Source organism: Amblyomma mixtum, chromosome 1 (assembly GCF_055824585.1).
Source record: "Amblyomma mixtum isolate Tamu chromosome 1, ASM5582458v1, whole genome shotgun sequence".
Lineage (NCBI taxonomy): Eukaryota > Metazoa > Arthropoda > Arachnida > Ixodida > Ixodidae > Amblyomma > Amblyomma mixtum.
Genome location: NC_143012.1, coordinates 218,284,466 through 218,305,383, shown reverse-complemented (window position 1 = coordinate 218,305,383; position 20,918 = coordinate 218,284,466). Strand labels below are relative to the sequence as shown.

Genomic DNA, 20,918 nt, shown 5'->3' with positions numbered 1-20,918 from the left:
AGCGCTACTCACACATTGCCGTTAGCGGTGACGAGCGACCTATACATCGCTGATGTTGTGATCACCAGTTCTGTGAAGAGTGGATTTTGTTTGTTTTTGGTGATATCAATTTCGGATGATGGGAATACTTTTTAAGACCCCATGAAATTCATATCATCACGATTCTACAGTATCCTTTTTGATCTAGTCTTTCACCCAGGTTTGTGCAGTGTGCAGATTTTGGGACTGTTTTGGATATAGGTGCATTGAATACATTTGTATGGTACATTGAATTGAGTGCAAGGTACGCAGTGTAAAAACTGCGTGTCTTCTCCTTTCCTTGATCCATGGTTGTATTTTTCTTTCAGGTAGCGTGCATCCAGCTCATCAATGCCTTGGTTTCTGGCACGGAAGACTTTGACTTTAGGTTGCACCTTCGGAATGAATTTATGCGTGTTGGTATGATGGACATATATGAGGTCAGTGGGGTGACACAGTTTACTGGGAATTTGGTGTGCACCAACCATTGGAGCCTGAATTACAGTGTGTTTTCCTTTTTTTTTTTTGTAGAATCTTCTGAATGAAATCATCGAAAGCCCTGAGCTGGCTCTCCAGCTCAACATCTTCAAGGAAACGAAGGACTTTGACTTTGAGGAGCTTTCTCAGAGATGCGAAAGCATTACGCAAGAGTGGAAATATCCTTTATTTAACCTGTTTGCAGGGATAGTTTTTGCATCTAGTTGTAGTTAAAGGAAATTTTTGTGTGAATTGTGCAGTTTCTTTCAAATTTTATTCTCGTTTGTTAGCAATGAGGAAAAATATCCCTATGGTTATATTAATATGTGAGGATACAAGTATATAAATAGGATACAGGAAAATGTATATCGATATTGCTAATTGTGACTGTTCCTCTTCTGTGTGTGTGTGTGTGTGTGTGTGTGTGTGTGTGTGTGCGCGCGCGCACGTGTGCGTGCGTGTTTGCTTCTAGCTGCAGTCTCATAATGCTTTCTTTTCAGCAAAAGTGCCATATGAGGTTGTGTTTGTTGTGACGCTCTTAGCATTTTTTTTTTAATGATTTGGTCACAGCCACTTCAAGTGAGCTAAAATTCTGTTCTGATGCTTGTTAATAGCGCTAACTGAAATTACAGATATTTGATGCAGTGTTAGCCGTTCAAAGCCCTCGTCTACACTGTTAGCAAGCTTCTTCTTTGCTTTTGTTGGCATGTGTCTGACAAGTAAACAGTTTGCTTTCAGCATCGTGTTGGCTGCATGTTGTCAATACCTCATGAAAAACGCACAGACCTTGACTCCTTCCCACTGACGTCAGCGAGTGTTTCCAGCTGCTCAAGAGTGCAGTGGCTGGCACGCCGTGCGAAATGTCCTTCCTGTCGATACTGCAGCACTTGTTATGCATACGCGATGATGTCATTGTCAAGTGAGTTCCACAGGATTTACTTATGGACCATTCTGGCTTCAGTCAGTGTTTTGAGCCACCTTAAAGGTGCACTGAAGAGGAATCTGAACTCGTCTTTTTGCCGCGGGAACTCAATCTACACGTTCCGAGCATTCTTGGAAACTACGGTTTATTGCCCTGTGTGGCTGATTTTCCTAATTAAATTGAATTAACGTCCGGCTCCCGCCTTTTTTTTTTTAATTATCCCTCGTACGGTGAGCGGAGTCAACCAACGCGTGGAGTGCCTTTCAGCCAGTCCCGCGGTGGCTTGCCGCTCTGTCATCGGCGGAGTAATACGTAGTAGTCATTAGAACCAAATAGTCCGCGCGTATTTTTATTTCTGCAGGCTTATTTTGCGGCTATATTATCTGCGAATGAAACTATTTATTCACGGAAATCTAAAAAACAAAATAAAGCGAAAGCAAAGCCTCCACGGAGCTGGCCGAAAGGCACTCCACGCGTTGGTCGACTCCGCCCACCGTACGAGGCAGAATTTTAAAAAAAGGTGGGAGCCGGACGTTAATTTGATTTAATTAGGAAAATCAGCCACACAGGGCAATAAATCAAAGTTTCTAAGAATGCTCAGAACGTGTAGATCGAGTTCCCGCGGCAAAAAGACGAGTTCAGATTCCTCTTCAGTGCACCTTTAACCTCTTTATGAGTCGGCAGTTTTGTGCAAATGCATACAGATGGTAAAATTGCACTCAGAATGTCTGTACGAGTTGCACAGCTTCATTTTTAAGCCATGCCTACGGCTGGTTTTGTGGAAAAAAGGGGTACAAAGTTGCACCAACGACTGCATAGAAGGACCTCAAATGTGGTACATATCTGTATGTCTGTCCTTTGGACACATATTTGTACGCAGGACCTTGTTTTCATATGGATTCTAACACTGAATAGCTAAATGCATGGAGACACCTTATAAATAATTGTTATATGTGGCCATGCAACATGCAAGATTTATATGCGCCAAATGAATAAACTGAGTAGAAAGCACGATGAAATAGCAAACACATTCTTTTCCTTTGCCATAACTATAAGACCACTTTCACTGCAATTGAAAATTGCTTCAAGAAGTATTATGAAGCAGTTAACTCATGGAAAAGGCTTTTTTAAAAAAGCTTAGCAATTTTTCAAATTTTTTTTTCTCTTCAAGATGGGGCTTGTCAAACTGTACACTCACATTTGTAAAAACACACAGAACAACAAGGAGGCCAATTAGAATTAGCGATAGGTAAAAACAAACTGAATGGTTTGTTTGATAGTTTGGTAGTCTGCAGCACTCATATATATAGTATATCGGGTGTTTTTTTTTAGAAGGTCCAAAATTTTTAAAGAAAGGTAAATTCCTTTAGATTTATTTTAACCCTGGGGCTATACTGAGGGCTATGGCGGACACCAGGTAAGAGGCAAACTACATTAATTAGTTCGCTGATTAACTGAATACGTTAATTAACTTTTATAATTTTTATTTTAGGGGATATGTTGTATTAGCAGAATTGGAGATCGTCTTCCAAACAGTCCAGCCAAGAAAAAAGATTTTCATGAAAAATTTTTTTGCGTGCGTAAAGAAGCGAGAAAAAGTCACCCTGGTAGGCAGCTTCACACTGTAACACAGCGTCTGTGAGTGCCTGGGACGTAGCTCGCTCCGCCCTGCACTTTGTGTCAATGCGTTTTTGTTCCAGCGTGGCATTCCGTGAGGCCGCGGAACGAAGCGAGATAAGCAGCGATAGCGCAGGCCGCCAGTCCGGCCGGGACGCGTGACACAAAGCGCAGGGCGGAGTGAACTACGTCAGAGGCGCTCCCGCCACTGCGTTGCGGTGTGAAAATTCCTACCAGGGTGACTTTTTCGCGCCTCGTAACGTGCGTGAAAAATTTTTAATTAAAATTGTTTTTTCTCGGTTGGACTGTTTAGAGGACGCTCTCCAATTCTGTGAATACAACATATCCCCTAAAACAAAAATTAGAAAAGTTAATTAACATATTTTGTTAATCAGCGAACTAATTAAAGCAGTTTTCCTCTTGCCTGGCGCCCGCCGTGGCCTCCAGTATAGCCCCAGTGCTAAAATAAATCTAAAGCAATTTACCTTTTTTTTTTTAATTTTGGACCTTCTAAAAAAAAACACCCGGTATAGGTACTCTGCTTTCTGTTTGCCAGCACTTGAAGCAAGCGGGACACAAATCCCGCTGCCCTACAAAGGGTCAGAAACACTAAGCTGCTAGGAAAGAAATTCTTCTTGATTGCTGCAGTTGACTGGTGTTGCGTTATGCAGTAATGCTGATAAAGTAAGTCGACAAGACATTGTTATAAGGGAGTAATTACTCATTGGCATCCACCCGAGCGCAGCCATACGGCTACAAAGGAAAGCTATACAGCTTTCTCAGAAACTTTCCTTTGTAGCCGTATGGCTGCGCTTGGGTGGATGCCAATGAGTAATTACTCCCTTATTACAAATCTACTCCACCTTGGGGGATTCCCCTAAACATTTGACCAAGACATTGTTAGTGTTTGTGGACTGGCTGTAGATCCGTACTATTTTAACCACGGTTAGCAGAAACATGGGATCATGTGGCCTCCAGCTTTATTTTTAGATAGACCATTGGCACCACAGTAATGGAACATTTTATCTTCAGTCTTTACTGGTTGGACCCAGGAACTGAAAACTAAATGATTTTTTTTGTTTCATGGGTTTTGCTGCATTCTTGGGAAGTGCTTGCGTGGCTGTTTCAATCCTTTCATTGTCTCTGATTTTATTTGTTTTTTTTGTTTTGTTTTTTACCAGACCCGCGTACTTCAAGCTCATTGAGGGTTGTATATCTCAGATAGTCCTGCACAAGAACGGCTACGATCCGGACTTCAGGCGGTTTGCTCGGTTCCAGGTGGATATTGACACGCTGATGGGTATGTTGCCTGCCACACTGTCTGCACAACTGAGAGAGCGAAAGAGAGAGAGAAAAAAAAATGTCAGAGCCCCTGATCTGAGGTTATCTTCTCTTGAATAATGTGCTTTCTTTCACTGCGAGATTCAGTATAGTGTAATGTGGTTTATTTATTTATTTATTTAGAACATACTGCAGGCCTACAGTAGGCCCAAGCAGGAGGGGCGAATACATAATATATGCAAAAAAGAACAGGTTTAGCAAAATTGAAAAATGTTAAATACAAGTTGTAGCACAAAATACAGCAATAAATACAAGGCTCAGATGCAAAATACAAAAAGTAAACATAGAAATAAATGGCTCTCAAATTAAATGCTGTGAAGAAAACATTGAGTCAAAAGAATCAGCTCTGGTTAAGAGATCTGGCAGACACCTGTTCCACTCCTCAATGGTGCGTGGAAAAAATGAATATTTAAAGGCGTTAATCCTAGCACTGTAAGGGGTTAATGATTGTGTATGATGATTTCGTGTTTGGCGCATAGTGTTAGGTTTAAGGAAGGGGTCTGCATTCATAGACAGTTTATGGTTTTTTAGTAAGAAAAGTAGTTTCAGTCGCCGCCGCGGTGGCTCAGTGGCTATGGTGCTCGGCTGCTGACCCGAAAGACGCGGGTTCGACCCCGGCCGCGGCGGCTGGAATTTCTTTGGAGGAGAAATTCTAGAGGCCCGTGTGCTGTGCGATGTCAGTGCACGTTAAAGAACCCCAGGTGGTCGAAATTTCCGGAGCCCTTCACTACGGCGTCTCTCATAGCTTCAGTCGCTTTGGGACGTTAAACCCCATAAACCAAGCCAAACCAGTAGTTTCAGTCTTTGAATTTTCCGGCGCAGCTGTAATGTTTCAAAACCGTGAGTTCAGCTCCCAGGGCCTTTTTTTCAGCAGGTTGAGAACTTTCAGTGGTTGCAATGCTGAGAAAGGCTGTTCAGGGGCAAGCTTTAACCTTTCTTTTTTTGTTAACCAGTGAGATTCGGTGGGTGGTTTCTGTCGCTCAACGATTCTCTTTCGTCATCTGTCTAGCTGAGGAGGTTGGCTATGGTGAGAGAAAGCGCAAGCAACTTTGGTTTGAATGTTTGCTGTCTTAAATGGCACACGTGGCTCTGCTATATGTAATGATGACCGTAACCACTCAATCCATGCACTGCTCTGGTTTGTTTAGTGTGTCCACATCTTGTCATGGGCCCTATAAGGGGGGAAGAGGGTCTTAGAAGTAAATTTCTACTAATGAAGTCACAACTATGAAATCTTCAGGGAACATGCATTTTTGCATGCTGATTCCAAATATGTAACTTAATTTTAAGTACAAGAAGTCCTTGCGCACTTATGCAATATGTTAGGTAACTTTTGCAAGAGTATGTAAGAAATTCTACTGCAGGGAACTTGTTTGATTGCGTGCCTCTGATTTCTCCTGACATCAAGCTATGCATTAAGGGTAAAGTTATCATCCTGCTTTTTTTAGAAGGTGAGTTATGGGATTTTGAAATCATCAATTTCATCCCGTTTGCGAAGTGGCAAATTCAAAACCCTGTAACTCAACTTCTACGATAAGTAGGATAATAATTTTGCCCTTATTGCATAGTTTGATGTCAAGACAAACCAATGGCATGCGTCCTAGCAAGTTTCCTGCTGCAAAATTTATTGAAAGCTCTCGGCAAAAAGTAACATAACATATTATGTAAGTGTGCAAGGACGCGTTTTACATAAAATTAAATTACATATTTGAAATCAGCACGCAAAAACACATCTTTCTTGAAGATTCCATTGTGACTACATTAACAAAATTTTTTTTTTCTAAGACCAGCTTCCCCCTTAAGACCTATTGCTGATAACTCTTAAAAGTATCACTTTACTATTGCAAAGTGTGACTAGTTTATTTCTGGCTTAAAAACAGTGCATATAGTTGTTCACATTGGAAACCCTTTTTTTCTTCCCTTGTTACGTGTGAAGTCATATTTGCACTTGCTCTTGAAAGCATTGTGTACAGTTGTCCACAGATCTGTCTAGAACGCTCGAACTCCATGCCATCTGCACTCCGCAGTGCCTGGCTCGAGATCGCACGTCTCTTAGTGTGGCCTGAGCATCAGAGACGCGCTGTCTCGAACCAGGTCCTGGCGCTAGACGTCGCCCTGCACACTACGGAGCACAGACACCACAGAGTTCGAGCGTTCTAGACAGGTCTGTGGACGACTGTACTAGCCTGCACCTAGGCTGGTCTCAGCAGAAGGCAGTGTGATTGCATTTGAGAATGTGCATTATCATCATTATCATTGGAATCAGCATGCTCTGTTTCATGCCTTGGCTTTTCTTCTTCTAGAGCACATCATCCAAGGTTCGCGGAGTGAGGAGCAGGAGAATGTGGAGCAGCTGCAGAAGAAGCTGGAGGAAGCACTCACCCAGAAGCAGGAGTACGAGGCTAGGCTGGTCAACTACGAAGCTCGTCTGCGGGATGGGCAGGGCCTTCAGGTGCTGCACGCATGTGTATCGTCCCTGGTTTTTTTTTTTGGTTGCTTCTTAAAGGCACCTAATTTTATTGCACGTTTGCTTCTGTCAAACAATGCATTAGACATTAGTAAACATGGATTACCGGGTGGTATTTGCCTGCAACCAATAAATAATTTATAATTCAATTTCTTCTCTCATGCTATTTTGGTTTCGGTTTCATCGACCGAACGGCAACTGTGACATCAAGTTGATGTTGCGGTCACATGATCCACTAGAAAAACTGTAATATAATTGCTTACATGTAGTTATAATTCTCTATGACGTTTCATCCAGCCTATTCCAAGACCTGGAATGACAAAAAATGTCCTTTCAGCAGTTATATAGCCGATTTTTTTATGCCTCATGTGACCTGAACATGAACTACACGCCACAGTCATCGTTTGACTGGTGAAACTGAAACGGCGTCAAAAAGAAATTCAAGTATAAATTATTAAGCGGTTGCACATAAATACCACATGGTGCTCCATGTATGCGAATGTCTAGTGCATCGTTTGAAAGAATAAAACACCCAAGCAAAAATTTGATGTCTGTAGTTTTAGTTTGCATCTGGAAGAATTAAAATTTAGGAATTTTAATTCTTTCAGATGTGTCCAGTTAACTGATAACCAGTGGCAAAAGGGAAACAGTGAAGATGCAGGAAATAATGGCAGTTTTAGAAGACTGGCAAGTGGCCGGGCTGAGCTGATTTGGTGCTCAGCCCACCCTACCTGCAATGCATTTCCTTTTCTCGTTTCTTCCTTTTAAGCTTCCTGTATTAGCACTCTGCCTGCTGGCTATGTTACCAGCTGTGGCAACATGCATGTAGACCTAATCCATCCCTTATGCCTGTTAGTATTCTTTGAATTTTCTTCCAAGGCCTTCGTGCTCTGTGTCTTTCTCAAAATTTCATTGCTATGAGTCCTTAGGAAATGGTGGGAGATACCGTAAAAACCCGCGTATAATACGAACCCGAATATAATACGGGGCTAAGATTTAGAGACGCGAAATGGGAAAAAAAGTTTCACCCGCGTATAATACGAGTAACACAAGCTCATAGAAGACATTTATTCAAATCGCATCCCGCACTTCACTTCAATTACTTTGTTCTTCAGTAGCGCTTTCTTCGAACATTTCTTTGTCCGAAAAATCATCCCAAATGTACTCATCTTCCGTGCCATCGAGGGCGTTCGAGATGCCGCACTTCTTAAGCCCGCTTCAGCCGCCCGGTTGGCGTCACTGCAGGCTCACCTGAGCGCATCCACTCTGCGTAGCACCGCCTGACTGCGTCCTTGAACGGTTTGTTTACACAACCATCAAACGGCCGCGAAAGCTTTGTCGCATTCCGCTGCACGCGAAAAGGGCTTCTTTCTGTTGTGGCCATCCACGAATGCTTCCTTCGACGACACCAAACTGCCTCCCGGCCGCACCGTTGCCGATGTTCTCCGCAGCCAAAATCGCTTGAAAGTAGCCGAGTACTGTTTTCGAGACCGTGACATCGTGCTCTCTAAAACAATATCCACTTCACGAAGCGTGCCTTACATGCTAGCACGTGTGTTGTCAACAGGCGCACGGCACACCGCGACCCCCCGGCGCACCCAACGGATCAACAAAGAAACGACGTCGTGACGTCGTTTGTCGAGAGTAACGAAGCCAAGCCGTAGCCACGCGCCAATAGCGAAGCGAAGCCATAGCCACGCCGCAAAAACGAAACCAAAACATCGAGCAACTTCGAAAAGTTTTGTTCGGATCCGCAAATAGTACGAGGCGGAAATTTAGGACGCTAATTATGGGAAAAAACCTCGTATTATACGCGGGTTTTTACGGTACATATGCTTGTTATGAATATCACCTATCTATGTGTGTGTGTGTGTGTGTGTGTGTGTGTGTGTGTGTGTGTGTGTGTGTGTGTGTGTGTGTGTGTGTTTCAGTACTTCTGTGCTCATGGCCAGCCAATCTCTTTCTTTTCTGCAGGGTCCCAATGGTGCCAAACTGAACGTGCCCCCTGGGCTACTTCCGCCCGGCAGTGGAGCACCTCCCCCGCCGCCACCACCCCCACCACCTCCGGGGGGTGGCATCCCGCCCCCGCCCCCACCTCCTCCTGGCTCGGGCATCCCGCCCCCACCCCCTCTGCCTGGCTCGGGCATCCCTCCACCCCCGCCCCTGCCTGGTGCGGGTCCGCCCCCTCCTCCCCCCTTGCCAGGGATGGGCCCCCCGCCACCCCCACCTCCCCCCGGCCTGGGTGGCATGCTGGGCCAGCTGCCCAACGGGGGGCTCATGTCCCCACCCCAGCCCGAGGCACTGCCCCACGGCATGAAGCCCAAGAAGAAGTACAACGTGGGGACCACCCTCAAGAGGGCAAACTGGAAGAAGGTCATGCCCCAGAAGGTCGGTCCCTTCTCTCTGCTAGCTATTCCGTCAGGCACACAGGATGTTGGGCTCAAGCTGTTATTCAACAGGATAGATAAGTGGGCGAGTTGGTGATACATTATGCAAAAAAACAGCGCGAACAAACGGGGACGAGACGAAGAATGCACAGGAACAATCGCTGCTGTTCCTGCGTACAGCGCTTGTTCCTGTGTATTCTTCGTCTCGTCCCCGTTTGTTCGCGCTGTTTTTTTGCATAATGAGCTGTTAGTAACCATGTTTACCTGATTACAACGTGTACCTTGTTGCACCCGAAAAGTATGTGGCCGGCACGATGAAAGAAGTGATTGATTTACTGGCCGGAGTGTTAGAATGTAAGATGACGTGCTGAAGAGAGGAGCGTGCCACTGGCACAAGAGGTGAGCTCCATTCGGCGGAACTTCGGCGACCTCTTCATCGGTGGCTGGTACTGCTCCTACCGCGTGAGGCCGCTGCTACTGCTACAACCTTTTCTCACAGAAATTTAGCCGCCATACAATAGGCATGTTACAGTCTGATTAAAAAATGAAGCCACACTATGAAGAGGCCCAGTGTCTTTGTAGTCACAGCATGGTACTTAACCCTTCTTGCATTGGCAATGGGTATTCCATTGGAGACTTTAAGTCCAACAACCCCACTGTGCCTTTTCTTGTTTGTTGTTGCCATCTTTCATCAGTAGCACAGTGGATGTTCTTGCTGCTGTTGAGGAGCGGCGATGTCTGCAGTGTCTGTGAAGGCTGGCTGCTTCCGTAATGAATGAGACTGGCTTCAAGAAGAAAATTTTGTTCATCAGGGCCACCTCGTAGGCTGTCAGTATGCTGGTGGTGTGTTTGTGCGAATAGAAAGAGTAGAAGGATAAAATGTGTGGAAATAATTACGAAAAAAAACAACAAAAAAAAACAAGGAAGTTGGTGGAGGCTATAGAATAAATTTTGCTCTTTCTATTTCGCAAATGCTTTCAATGACAGGACAGTTCAAGAACAGTCCAAGAACAATGCTAGACAGTGATAATAACCAACTAGTTCAGTTTTGAGGTGCTATCAATGAGCATTAGCTTTGATGCAGAACTAAAGGCTACTTCAGCATCAGTTTTACATTTTTTGTTTTCACAAACATGAAAACTGGGTGCATAGAACCAGCTAGCTGTGCTACTTCAGAAACAGAGACAGGGTATGCAGCATGGTGTGGTTTACAGTTGTGTGTCCAGCAATTCCGCAAGTGCGCTTTCCCGCATAACAATGTTGCCCCCAACAAGATGGCGGATCATGCGCTTCCAGCTGAAACAAAGCAAGAAAGACTGGTTTTTTTGTTTGATTCTTCCAAAATACGTTTCTTACATTCTATCCACACATTTAGCGCCTGTCCTGAAGCCCATGTAGTTCCTTCGTAGCGAAGTCGGCCATCTTGTTAGGGGCAACATTGTTATGCGGGAAAGCGCACTTGCGGAATTTTGAATATCCCCTGTAGCAGGGTCGTAATGACAAGTCGCCCTGCACCATACAAAACCCTGTACGGTGACCCTATAAAAAAATAAATTTGTATCATTTTTTTTTTTAGAGTGAAGAGGGCACCTTACAAGTGTCACATTTGCTTGCAGGCTTCATGGTGTCATTTGTTTGTTGACTCCTCCGTGGCACTGAACTCGTGCTGTGCTGTCTGCCCTCCAGATTTCAGAAAAGGCCTTCTGGGTCAAGGTGCGCGAGGAGGAGCTTGAAAGTGAGGACATCTTCGAAGGACTGGTCTCCAAGTTCTCATCGGAGCCACCTGCAAAGAAGGACAAGACTTCGGAGGAGAAAGTGACCGTTAGGAAAACGAAAGAACTGAAGGTCCTCGATGGAAAGGCTGCGCAGAACCTGAGTGAGCTCTGCACTTTGCATTCTTTACACTCAGACATTATGCACTGGTCGTAGAGTGCTTCAGACATGTACACGTAACTCCAGTATGAAAGGGAACGCATTATCCTCGTGCATCCAATGGTTGCAGTGCAAATTTGAGTTCCATTATAAGAGCTCTTTTGTTGTAAACAGCTTTCCTCTGGATGGATAATGCCTATGAGGCTTTTCTGCACAGGTAACGGAATTCATAGTGCTTTGGCACTACAAGGACAAGGACGGAGACGAAGTGACGACAACATAAGTGCTCAACTGACAGAATTTATTAAAAGCACAAAATATATAGAAAAATCAACGGTTACATGCGCAGTTCAGAACAAGGTTACAAAGGCGCCAGGCAATAACATGTGTAACCGTTGGTTTTTTCTTTATGTTTTGTGCTTTTAATAAATTTTGTCAGTTGTTAGAGAGCACTTGTGTTGTCGTCACTCCGTCTCCATCCTTGTCATTGTGGTGCCACAGCAGTATGAATTCGTACCAACTCGCCCAGTTCTCAACCCTTTTGTAATGGCATTCTCGTGTGCAACCTGATTCTTCCCTTACATTTTGGAGTTATCTGTACAGTTCTAGCTTTCGTCTACAGCACATGCTGTTTTCTCTCTAGTCTGGTAGGAGTGGAATTTTGACGGATGATTGAAACTGTGCGGAAAAAAAAAATGGAGCCTTTTCTTTCTTCTCTCACTCATCTTTTCTTTCCTTCATTTTGCTTCCAGTGATCCTGCAGGGTTCCCTGAAGATGTCGGCTGCCACAATACGTGACTACATCTTGGAAGTGAATGAGGAGCACCTGACCGAGGCAATGCTGCAGCAGCTCATCAAGTACATGCCAGAGGCGGACCAGCTTAAGAAGCTCTGCGAGCTCAAGGACAACCTCAACGATTTAGCCGAGGCAGAGCAGTTTGCCATCACGGTGAGACGATGGTTTTCATCGTATTTAGCTCTGTCACCGGCAACAAAACATTACTTTTTCTTGCTGAAAATATGACTGTCAGTGATATTGCCTCTTTTCATTGTTTTTTTTTTATAAGGTGTCAGATAACTGCTATTTGCTGATTGTGATATCCGTGGGAACACTAGTTATTAGTAACTCGGCTTTCTTTTATTTGCATGCGTTCTGCATAATAAAAACTGCTCTGCTGTGATAAGTATTTACTGCACAAAAAGGCACCTTTGTGATCCCCTGCTTGTAGGGGATTCACTTCATTTTTTTTTTTTTTTCATTAATGTGGCATCCATAATGTTACCATTTCCACATTCTTTCATACTGAAACTAAGCATCTGTCAATAGGCTCCGTGAAGGGGTGCAGGTCATTGTCAAGTCTACTTTCTTAAGTCTTTTGCCCGTGCCTCAGGCATCTGCACGTGACGTCAAGTAAACTTAATTGAAGTGTGACACCCAGAAGGTCCTTGCATTGTGTGGCAGCTGAACACTTGGTCAACTATTGAAGTGTGTGGTTCCTTTTAGTCTGGCACAATCACCCTCGGTGAAGTGAAAGCTGTGCACACACACTTTAATGTAAAACAAATAGAAAGACTCTTATTGCAGAGTTTCAGGGTGCAGTTGTAATTGGTCAAATGGAGTTTACATCATCATCATCAGCCTGACTACACCCACTGCAGGGCAAAGGCCTTTCCCATGTCTCTCCAATTAACCCTGTCCTTTGTCAATTGCCGCCACTGTATGCCCGCAAACTTCTTAATCTCATCCGCCCACCTAACTTTCTGCCGTTCCCTGCTACGTTTGCTTTCTCTTGGAATCCACTCCGTTACCCTTAAGGACCAGCGGTTATCTTGCCTTCGCATTACATGCCCTGCCCAAGCCCATTTCTTCCTCTTGATTTCAGCTAAGATGTCATTAACCCGCGTTTGTTCCCTCACCCACTCCGCCCTCTTCCGATCTCTTAACGTTACACCTATCATTTTCCTTTCCATAGCTCGCTGCGTTGTTCTTAACTTAAGCTGAACCCTCTTTGTTTGAACCCTGTTTGTTGGCCACATATTCTGAGCCACAGGTTGTAGTTTGTCTGGCAGTGTTTGGCATTGTTAACACATGCATGTTTTTTTCGTGGGCTTAGTTTCACTCTGATTGATGTGCCAGGGCTTGATACCTAGGCTACATGTTTCACATTTTGTTTTGGGGCTGGTACAATTGGTCCAAGTGTCAGTGCAGGTTTTATGTTGTGCTAGCTGCAGCTGTTTTCCCGGCCTTCGCAGTGCATCGGATGAGTTTCATTGCTCGTGCTGACACCAGATTTCCTTTTTTTTCCTGTTTTGGCTTGTTGTCTTCGCAGCTATTTGAAGTTGCTTTGCTCTGGTTTCAGATTGGAAGCATCAAGAGGATTCACTCGAGGCTTCAGTCCATCAGCTTCAAGCTCCGGTTTGCGGAAATGGTGCAAGACATCAAACCTGTAAGCTGACTTGTTCGTCCCACTAGCCATGAGTACAACAGTGCACCTTTGCGGCACTATCTGGTGTGGTTATAGTATTAACACGCACACATTTGTGGTGTGCTTCACGTTTTCTTCTAGGGTATCGTGGCAGCCACGGAAGCCTGCGAAGAAATCAAGTCAAGCCAGAAGTTTGCGAAGGTCTTGCAGCTTGTCTTGCTGCTCGGCAATTACATGAACACCGGTTCCAGAAATGCGCAAGCCATTGGCTTCGACATCAGCTTCTTGCCCAAGGTACTGCCAGCACTAACAGCTGCATTTGCTGGTTCTTGCTGAGTTGTGTTCTGACAGGATTTCATGCACCTGAACGTTAACCTATGGACGGGAGTTATTGGCTGCTATTCTTATCTTTAATGGCAGTGGGGTAGTCACCATGTGGAGTTCTGCATCTGTCTGTTGGATCACCATGGCATTCTTCTGGATGCCTGAAATTTGCATATCAAACACACCATGTCACGCTTGGGCTGTAAAATTTTCGTCATCACTGTAAATGTGTCGTGTTGCTGTTGAATGGTAGTGGATTTAGTGGTAGTGGGCCAGCATTATAGTGGATATAGGATGCATAAAGCCTCTTCTTCTCCAGGGCAGAGGTTTTCAGAAATGGTTGTATAGTGGAGGTGTATACCATCAGTAAAGTGGTGCCTTAAACAGCGGTGCGTATAGATGCATATTGATGTTGAGTCATTCTAAATAGGCAATGTGTCGCTTGTTGGTAGCAACGAGTTGTGACGTTTGACAGACCTTTACGAGTGTTGGAGTGTTCACCACTCAATGTTATTTCATGTCAGTCTTGCTGTTCAGAATGTGAAAGGGCCCTTCAGTTCTTCACAGTCTCTGAGCACTTTGAGGGGACTGCATAGAGGATGTACTCTTTTGGTTGATTGAATATCCTGTGTGTCTCCATCAGTCAAGGCTGTCCATGTAGTGTAACAGTGCTTCTATGCACCTGCCACACCTATATTTCAAGGCAGTTTTGATGTTACTTCAAGTTGCATTTTTACAACTCATTTTTTGTTCCATGCTGCTCCACAGCGAAATTTAATGTCATTTTTTGTCAATGACAACTGTGCTAATTAAAAAAAAAATGGCCGAGGATTACGCTTCTCGGTATTGTGATTTTTAAGTGCAGCTGTTGCAGTATTTCAACCAGAGGTGACCGCAGACGGAAAATGCAGTGCCAGACAGAGGGGGACATAGTTTCAGGCTTCAGCAGCGGGCACAGCAATCTACCGACACTGAGCTTATAGCTGAGCCTCTGCTCAAGGAATCCCCGCTAGAAAAATTTGCAAATGACATTACAGCTTTAGTCACATGACAAAGATGCAGCCTTAATTCCTTCCTTAATTTCTGGGCTTTGATTATCAATCATGCACATAGCTGCTCACGTGACACTCCATATTACACACTATTTGCTCTTGCACTACACCATTTTACACAGAACGTCACACATCACTGTTTGAGTAAAAACGGTCGCAAACGGGAGAAGGGTGATTCCACACATGCTAATTAAAATGGTGCAGCATAATGCCACGGGCAATAGCCAGCAGAGCCGTCAGCGTGATAATTTCAATAATGAGTCCATTCAGACAAATTGGGGGGAAAAGGGGAGGAACAATCTCCACATAGCAAGTGTGTGTGGGGGGGGATAGCTCATTAATCAAGCTATTGACGCATGAGATCCATTTACTGGTGTCGAAAAACCGAGCATGAAATTTATGGAAGCCTGTGGTGATGCCAAGTAAGGGAGTAGGCGCCGCAGCTCACGTCAGGCTGCATCTCCCTCCCCCTGAGTGCTTGAACTATATCGAATCGTAGGTCCACATGTGTCACTTCGCCAAGGTCGCGGAGAAGAAGGACCAGGCCATGAGCCAAGATCCCACTAGCGGGAGTCCGAGCCTTCGAGGGTGCTCCAGAACAATCTTTTCCTAGCTTTCTTCTTTGCCCAGGGTCGCTACCGCGCGACCTGCCTTCACGCTACCGCTTTCTTCCTCTGGCTGTCTTCGCTGTCCCCGTATTTCTTCCTCTGCTGTGCTCTGCATTCGCTCTCTTTTATCCTCCGATTCGCTTGTTTGCTCAGTCATGTAGAGGCACACCGCTCCAAACAAACAGGCGCCAAAGAGCTGCACTCTAAAAATTCGTTTGTATGCGCTGTAATACTGAAATACTACTATGTGTGATGGCAGACATTAGAAGCAAGGGTTTTATGTACAACGTCATGTACAACGTCATGACGATGGCTAACATTGGAAGCAAGTGTCTTATGAGTAGCATCTCTGTAAAAATAAAAACAGCCCTCTCCTTCAAGGCGCAACTGCTACTACCACTCAAAATGAAAGAACTGTGTGGGCTTGTGTCCGACAGCAGTAGTAGGGCTCTACCTGATGTCAGGGCTATTGGAGACATGTTTTAAGCACTGGTCATGTTGCAGGCATTTCTTTCGGGTTTAGCACTCGCTGTTGATTCAGTAAGCTTTACATTATGCTTGGGCTAGGCAGTTGGCATATGTTGGCTTTTGAAATTGAGGCTTAAGGGGGGACACTGGTCTTGAAGAAAAAATTTTTATTCATGAAGTCACAGTTACGAAATCTTCAGGGCATATGTATTTTTGTGTGCTGATTCTAAATATCTCATTTAATTTCATGTAAAACAATTCCTTGAGCACTTGTGCACTCTTTATGCTAGTATTTTGCAGAGAGTTTTGAAGAAAATTTGCTGCGGGAAACTCGCTGTAATGTATGCCACTGGGTTCTCTTGACACCAAGGAATACAATAAGGGTAAAATTATCATCCTGGCTCTCATAGAACTTAAGTTATAGAGTTTTGAAGTTGTCGCTTCAGAAATGAGGTGGAAAGTGTGTATTCCTGCATCTGAAGTGGCAGCTTCAGTACCCTATTACTCAAGTTCTATAAGAGCCAGGATGATAATTTCACCCTTATTGTATTCCTTGGTGTCAAGAGAACCCAATGGCATACATTTCAGCGAGTTTCCTGCAGCAAATTTTCTTCAAAACTCTCCACAAAATACTTGCATAAAAAGTGCATAAGTGCTCAAGAAATTGTTTTACATGAAATTAAATGACATATCTAGAATCAGCGCACAAAAATACATGTGCCCTGAAAATTTCATAACTATGACTGAATTAGTAAAATTTTCTTTTCAAGACCAGTGTCCCCCCTTAAGATGAGTTCCCGAGCATCAGTCATCGTGAACCTTATTTCTGCAGAACGTCATTGTATTTGCTCGCGCATCAAATGACCAATGATATTTGCAGTAAATGACATTCATTAGAAATGGTAATAAGCTTGGTAGTGTGGTGCTTGAAACTCTGAGCACCAAACCGCATGTGTTGTACATGCATGGTGCTGTCTCCAGCTTTCAGGAACGAAGTCTCATGACCAGAAGACAACCCTGCTCCACTTTCTCGCTGAAACGATAGAAAAGAAGTTTCCCGACATCCTGTCGTTCGGAGATGAACTTGGCTACACAGAGAAAGCAGCACGGGGTGAGTTCAACCATCAAGTGGTGGAGGCACACCATGTTAGGCAAATTCTTTTCAGGCAAGGGCCTTTGTGTTGCGTGCTTTTCTGGCGTGAATGTGAGTTTCATTTTTTAAGCATTTCAACAGGTGCTAATACAACAATGTGGCAGATTGCTTTTAAAGCACGAGTGTTTTGCATGTTAGGATCTCACCACAGTTTCCTGTATATAAGCTAGAGTGCTGCAATGTTTGTAAAAGCTTGCTGTTTGCTTGCTTTTAGGAATTTAAAGGTTCTGTAATTGCCTTTAGTCGTGGTATATTTGTAGATAAAATTACACGGTATTTGTGCACTTATCTTAGTACACTACTGTATTTACTTGCGTTATGAACCCACCTGCCACTCTTGTCATTGAGAATTTGCTTTTTTTTTTTAACCTTGTGTAAAAAATGCGCACCTGACCTTCGGGGCCAGTGTTGATTGCTGCGACTTGCCGGCGCTGTCAGCTGTCACAAAATCCGATCGTGCTGTGATACAGCAAACACCGTTTGAAGCTAATGGGCTAAACACTGGTGGCACAAATGCTGGTGACACGAGAACACAACTTGTTGACCGCACGCTTTTATTTATGACTGACGGGCAGGCGTGCGAGTCTGTGATATGAAACTTCGACTCTCACAGGAAAATCTTTCGAAACCTATTTTTCCCCACGTAATCAACCCTTCTCCTAAATTGATGTCACCTTTTCTAGAAAAAAAGTGGGTTCATTATGCCAGTAAGTATGGCATGTTCAATATCTCACATTATGTCTACTGTTTACTTAATCTGAGTAAAGCAGCTTTCTTTCTTTGAGACGACAGAATCAGGGAACTTTTCAGCATGATGTAGCAAACCGTAGTGTTGTTTAGGGCAAGGGGGGAAGTTTCATAGCGGTATGTGCCTTGACTGTGTGTCAAAACCCAGCCTGCCTCCGGTTGCAATGGAATGGATGGTTAGTTTCTTTTTTTCTTTTTTTGCCGCAAAGAAGACCTGTGACACAGGCATTAGTCTTGAGTAGTGATTGTGGTCAGCCTCTTAATGTACAGAAATTTTAAGTCTGTATTCTGCCTGCTAGCCTCACTAAACCTCCATTATCTTGCAACATGAGGCAGGCTAGGCTCCATCACCCACTGCATGTCGAGGCACATGTCACTCGGAAACATTTCATCTGCCCCGAACAACTCGTGGTTTGCGACAGCATGCTGAAAAATTCCCTGATTCTGTAGTCTGGGAAAGGAAAATCGTGTATTTTATGAACGAAGACAATTGCAGAACTCTGCATTTATTTCCTGCAAGCTGGCATTACTAGCTTAAACAGACACAGAGGCTAAATTGAAGTTGGCCTGTGTCAATAGATTACCGCATTCTAACAGTAAGGACGTTACTTTAACTGAAAACAGAGTGTTTATAATCTCGAAATGGTCAAGAAATGAAGTACAGATGTTGCCACCACTGGTCAATTTCACAAGCGAACAGCTGTGCATCGACACAGTTTTTCTGGATGCGGATTTCATAGACTAGGCTTCATTGCCATTCACTTCCAAATGCTGATCATGGTTCCCAAACAGTACTCATTCACAATAGCTCAATAATGCTACACAAACCGGAGTTCTTCTTTTTCATTATAGATCTCAGAGTTTGAATTGAGTGATGAGAATTTTTTTTCAATCCAGTTCTCACCATCATAGCCAGAAAAAGACATAGCATAGACTCAGTTTTTACAGAGAGCAGCGGTTGGATGGAGTTGTACTGAGTGTCCTTTTAAGAGGGACCATTTATGCAAGCAGTATTGGAAGTGTTCCGTGAGAGTCTTAGAAAGTTGACACTACAGACTGTTTGCAAAAGCTTTAAGGCCTGTTGCAAAATCACCAGTATTTTTCTCAAAGATTTGAAAACTCATCTTTTATTGCTGCAACAATACACGCTATCACTTAAGTCGGTCATTTTCATTCAAAATGGACAGCAGACAATTTCAGACAGCATCAATATCTTGTGGAGTTGTATGGCCTTTAAGCAAAAATTCTGCACTGCAATTCTGCAAAACAAGATTTTGCACACTGAAACTGGCTGTGACTTTGGAGGCGCTGTATGTGCAGGATGCCGGCAGCCTTGTCATGTGCTGTGTGTGTTTGCACTTTGTGCTCTTACAGTTTCTCCTGACCAGCTAGAGAAGAACCTTGGACAGATGAAGAAGTGTCTCTCCCAGCTGGGCACTGACCTGAAGACATTCAAGTCCCAGGGTCCCAACGACCGGTTCGCTGAAGTCATGAGTGTATCCTTCCGTTTGTGTGCTGAGTAATATTCTGACCGACCTTCCAGCGTTCAAAAAGTGACAAGAGCAGAGGAAAAGGCGCAAAGACGCGGAAATTCAAATTTTGACAAAAATGCATCAAAAAACTTTTGCTGGAGGATATTTGTGATGCTGCGTCCTTTACCATCCTAGCCATATCGCATCTTTGTTGAGAACCCTTTTCACAGCCCGATCTAAATTTTAATCATTAACAAAACTACACTGGCTTGGAAAATTTGGAAGCATATCTTATCGTATCAGTGAGAAAGGGGTGGGATACATCAATAACACTTGATTGTACTATTATGAGGTAGAAAAAGTTTTTCGCTGTTTCTTGCTTCCCTATTGCGGCAAACCATTCTGTGAAATGCTCAGGCTTCTTGCATGTCATTTTTTGGTTAATTGTGTATTGCATGGTTTCTTCTTTTTTATTTATTGACAAATATATAGCAGTGGGTAGCAGCCCTTGTCCTGTGTGTGCTGTCGTCAGTGTGTGTTGCATTTCGCACCAGAATCCTTCCGTGATTTTCATGTCTCTTCAACATTTGTCTGAAGGTGCTTACGCAATGTATTATTCCTTGACAGTTAAAAAATAACAAACAGGGTTTCTACGACCAAGCTTCTCAGGAGCATGAGCTGCTTTCAGGCATGTTTGCGAAAATGAAAAAGCTCTATGAAGGTTTGGCAGAATTCTATGTCTTCGAGCCCAAGAAGTACACCCTGGACGAATTTTTCACTGATGTCAAGTCTTTCAAGGAGCAGTTCTCTGTGAGTGTTCACTTTTGATTTCGTTTACCGTGTGCTTTTGCCTTGCAAAGATTACTTTGAATTGCCACCGTGGTAAAGGTTTAACAAGTTTGAACCCAGCACACACCACTTGTGCGCTCCAGAGCTTTGTGTGTTTACCACTACTTGCAATTCATTGGCTCGTAAACTTCGTCTCTTTGTTGGCCTTTAACGAACTTTTGGTTCTGCATAGCCATCCTGTCAACCGCTCTATCACTGTCAGCGGAAGGTTTGTGTGCTTTTGGGAACTTTGTTTGTGCTCCAGGTGGTGTCAGGTCACACGTTTTGTTTAGTGCAGTTATCAGCAGTGCCACTTTCTTTTTCACTCCAGAATAATTTGAAGCGTGCAGTCACCTTTTTTCGATTTCATATTGGAGGCGGTATTTTGCCTTGCAAAGGGTTGTCACCCTGTCGCTAGGAAGAAAGCATGGCTTCGTTTTCCTGTAGAAAGCTTCAAAGACTGCACTCAGCACGGCAGAATATTGGCTTTTCGTTCGGAAATTACTGCAGCTTGTGGGTTTGCTTCAGTTTAGTCTTTTGGACAAAACACATGCGTGTGGAAACCGGACATGGTGTTCCATCAGAACTCACTCTCTCTGATTGCCTCGACATGAGATCCCAGTGCCCACTAGCTGACAGTCTAGCTCTCCTAAAGCATTTCAGTTATAGCTGGCAGGTTCTCTCAGATCATGAATGGCAGTTTACCAATATCCCTCAAGAGAAAAGTATACAACAGGTG

At 43.9% G+C, this 20,918-nt stretch overlaps 1 protein-coding gene across 3 annotated transcripts in view; it reads left to right on the top strand.

Annotated features, from left to right (window-relative positions):
* The window catches only part of dia (diaphanous related formin 1), a 50,434-nt gene that overhangs the window by 24,141 nt on the left and 5,375 nt on the right, over window positions 1–20,918 (top strand). For all 3 annotated transcript variants that reach the window (XM_089563697.1, XM_089563706.1, XM_089563701.1), the window contains 13 exons: window positions 348–458; window positions 550–674; window positions 1,298–1,414; window positions 4,216–4,334; window positions 6,679–6,827; window positions 8,817–9,230; window positions 10,916–11,105; window positions 11,854–12,050; window positions 13,462–13,548; window positions 13,669–13,821; window positions 16,961–17,090; window positions 19,254–19,375; window positions 19,997–20,161. In XM_089563697.1, coding sequence (XP_089419823.1) covers window positions 348–458; window positions 550–674; window positions 1,298–1,414; window positions 4,216–4,334; window positions 6,679–6,827; window positions 8,817–9,230; window positions 10,916–11,105; window positions 11,854–12,050; window positions 13,462–13,548; window positions 13,669–13,821; window positions 16,961–17,090; window positions 19,254–19,375; window positions 19,997–20,161 — 2,079 coding nt within the window. The remainder of the gene's footprint in view (window positions 1–347; window positions 459–549; window positions 675–1,297; window positions 1,415–4,215; window positions 4,335–6,678; window positions 6,828–8,816; window positions 9,231–10,915; window positions 11,106–11,853; window positions 12,051–13,461; window positions 13,549–13,668; window positions 13,822–16,960; window positions 17,091–19,253; window positions 19,376–19,996; window positions 20,162–20,918) is intronic.